We start from the raw sequence: 2,886 nt of genomic DNA, 5'->3' as shown, positions 1-2,886 counted from the left end.
AAGCGGGCAGACAGTTATACCAGCTCGCAGTGCATTGCGTGCGAACAGGGTACCTGTGCACAGGTGGCTGCATATGGTCCGAACAATTCTCGAGTCGGTCATCGAACATGTTCAAACATGTCCAGTCAGACTGACGGCGCTAGAAGCGACGCACCCTGTTCGAGCCTCGTGTTCGACCATTGTGGAGTTTCGAATGTCTATTGATGGCCTCTTCGCTCTGGTCAGCGTTGGGGAGCAGGGTTGTCCGCGTAATGGTGTAATGCTCCTGTCTACTGCTATTTGATCTACTCCAGCTTGCTGGGCCGATAACACATCATGGCGGGCTTGCATCTTGTGGTCTTTCACCCGAACCAGAGTAGGGGTTAAGATGTTGGCAGGTAGTCTTGTGGCGGTAGGCAGTGAGTTGCAGATTCAGTTCGGTCTGCTCTGTTTTGCACTTTATGGTGCATGACCACAGGTTGCATCTCTCCCTTTTTGCCTCATTCATCACATTTCAGTGTAGATGCGCGATCTGGGGATGTGTGCCCTGCCTCCACAAACACTGGTGTGGTGGATGCCTCCTGCCTCGACGAAGCAGGGCTTGGAGTTTGAGGCAGGAGTGCGTTGCTTCCTTCCCCAACGAAGCAGATCATGGCGTGACGCATCAGCCCACACGTCACCATATAATGAGCAATTTCCGCGAGACGTACGCATTCTTCAGCACTACACATCACTTCACCTTCATCACAATCCTTCACAATGGGCAGCTCTCTCTCCACCCCATCACGCCCGCCAGTCCCATCCTACGCCCAACAAACCCTCTCCACTGCTGCCAAGCGCAAGCCACCATCAAGACCACCGACCCCGCCATTACCTATGTCATCAGCGCCGCACCCAAGCAGCAGCGTGCCGATGTCTGGGGCTGAGGGTGAGACCGAAGCCGACGTTGAGCGCGCACGACGAGCCTCAACACCACCACAGCAAGAGTCTTCGTCTGCATTTGTTGATTGGCCTACGGGCATGGACTCTTCACTTCTCTCGCCGATCCAGCGCACGGTTGAGGTTGAGGATGAAGAGCTTCCCCTCCCACCCTCCGATACACCACTACCACCCGATGATGAGGATGAAACCTCATCAGGTCTCTCGTCTCCACCACTCTCAATGTCATCGCCATCACCACCACTACCACCATTATCCCCATCATCACCATCATCACCATCATCACCATCACCCAAGAAGCGCAAGCCGAAGAAGCGCAAGACGGCCGCAGAGAAGGTTGCGCTGTGGAAAGCAAAGCAGGATGCTGCGGATGTCACCAAAGCGACGCGCAGCAACGTCGACAGGGGTTTAGCCACGCTGGACTTGAGGAAGTGGGTTGGTCATGATGGCGCTGCTGAGACTCGGATGAAGAGGGTGGGTGAGGATCTGGCGAAGGGTGTTGGAAAGCGACGTCGTCGCCGTTGAGCTAGAGGAAAATGAATGAACGACAATCCCTCTTGACATATTGAAGCTTCACAAATGTTGATGCTATTCTTGATTTCTGCCAACTGCTTCTCGGGCTAACTCATATCTCAATCACTTCCTTGTCCATCTCCTGATTAATCAACGGTACTTGGAGAACTAGAGGATTGCGAACTTGATGTGCATACATCAATCGTGAAGTTTACACTCTTCACCAAACAGACCTACTCTTAGTCGGTCCACCTTCCACTCTCCCACAAACACCAATTACTTAGCAGGCCCTCAGCACGTATACTAGAACCAGATACATTAAATATGCATGACGAAGATGGACTTGATATCTAAGAGGGGGGCGTAAGATTTCAGATGAGAAACGCATCCAGCTACTGCGGTCGTTAGTCTGAATATGTACAGATATCACAGCATAAAGTATGCAGGCGGCCTCGATCTACAGCACTGTGTGTGGCGGCGATCACGAGCCTGCGCCCGCCAACTCCAGATCGGTGTTCATAACGATACTCAAACCGCTCACTTGTCTTCATACAGCCTGTCAAACCCAACGATCAGAATCGTACCGCCGCGCATGTTGATCTTAGTCTCGCGGAGCGACCAGAAGGCTCCACGCAACGCAATGCCTTCAATCTAACCGGGCTGATGCCGGGCACGTAAGACCACTCTAGTTGTGGATCATGCATTTAAACATCTAACACCGAGAAGAGACGAATGCAGATGTGCATTGGAAGCCGCGGGAGCAGATGTGATGTTCACTTTAGAATCTTGTAGAGGCGGCAGAGCGGTGTTAAGTCCCGCTTAGCCCTTTGGCGTAAAGCTGGGGAAGAGGTGGATGCAACCACAATCGCGGGGATGATGAACGAGAGGAAGACATTTCCTGTGCACTCCTGTAGTATATCGCATCGCATAGTGATCGGGCCGGTTGCGCATAGCTTCTGGAATCATCTGATGTCGGCGTTGTTCGCATTTCGCTGGTCTCTCTACCAGCGCTCAGAGGATATATCCTTCACAACTCAACGTATGTTCATTTTAACGGGGCAGAATGTATGCCAATACAGTTTGACAGGGCATTTTGGTTCGACATGAGGTTCTCTAGTGACTGTGGTATTGATCGCATTTAGAAGTTTCCACAGGCCGTATTGTGCTCCGGCTTAACTCTTCACTCTAGAGCAGCGAAAACCTCATAGTCTAAGACCACGAAACAATTGAAACAGGCAGAGTGCATATAAACTTCTTTGATTGTTCTTGCTGCAACATCAATCTGAGCTCTGAGCCTTTCATGCGCAGCCCTCGAAGTTTGTTCGAATTTGATAACGCATCGTTTTCCAACTACTTCAATGTCTTCACAGATGCTATGAAGCATATGCGAAGTACCACAAAGGACGTAATTATGCTCTTGAGGAGAGCCACTGCATTACTGCGAACCCGAAAGTC

The 2,886-nt window shown here is 51.2% G+C and overlaps 1 protein-coding gene across 1 annotated transcript; it reads left to right on the top strand.

Moving 5' to 3' along the window:
• Positions 1–738: 738 nt before the first annotated feature.
• J4E88_010974 (uncharacterized protein) lies at positions 739–1,443 on the top strand (the record flags this gene model as incomplete). The annotated part of the gene is made up of 1 exon (XM_049404564.1): positions 739–1,443. The coding sequence occupies one exon, from the start codon at positions 739–741 to the stop codon at positions 1,441–1,443; it is 705 nt and encodes a 234-aa protein (XP_049249674.1).
• Positions 1,444–2,886: the final 1,443 nt, after the last annotated feature.

The sequence above is a fragment of the Alternaria novae-zelandiae genome, assembly GCF_023758075.1.
Source record: "Alternaria novae-zelandiae strain BMP 2774 chromosome Unknown scaffold_47, whole genome shotgun sequence".
Lineage (NCBI taxonomy): Eukaryota > Fungi > Ascomycota > Dothideomycetes > Pleosporales > Pleosporaceae > Alternaria > Alternaria novae-zelandiae.
This window is presented reverse-complemented; position numbering and strand designations above follow the sequence as displayed.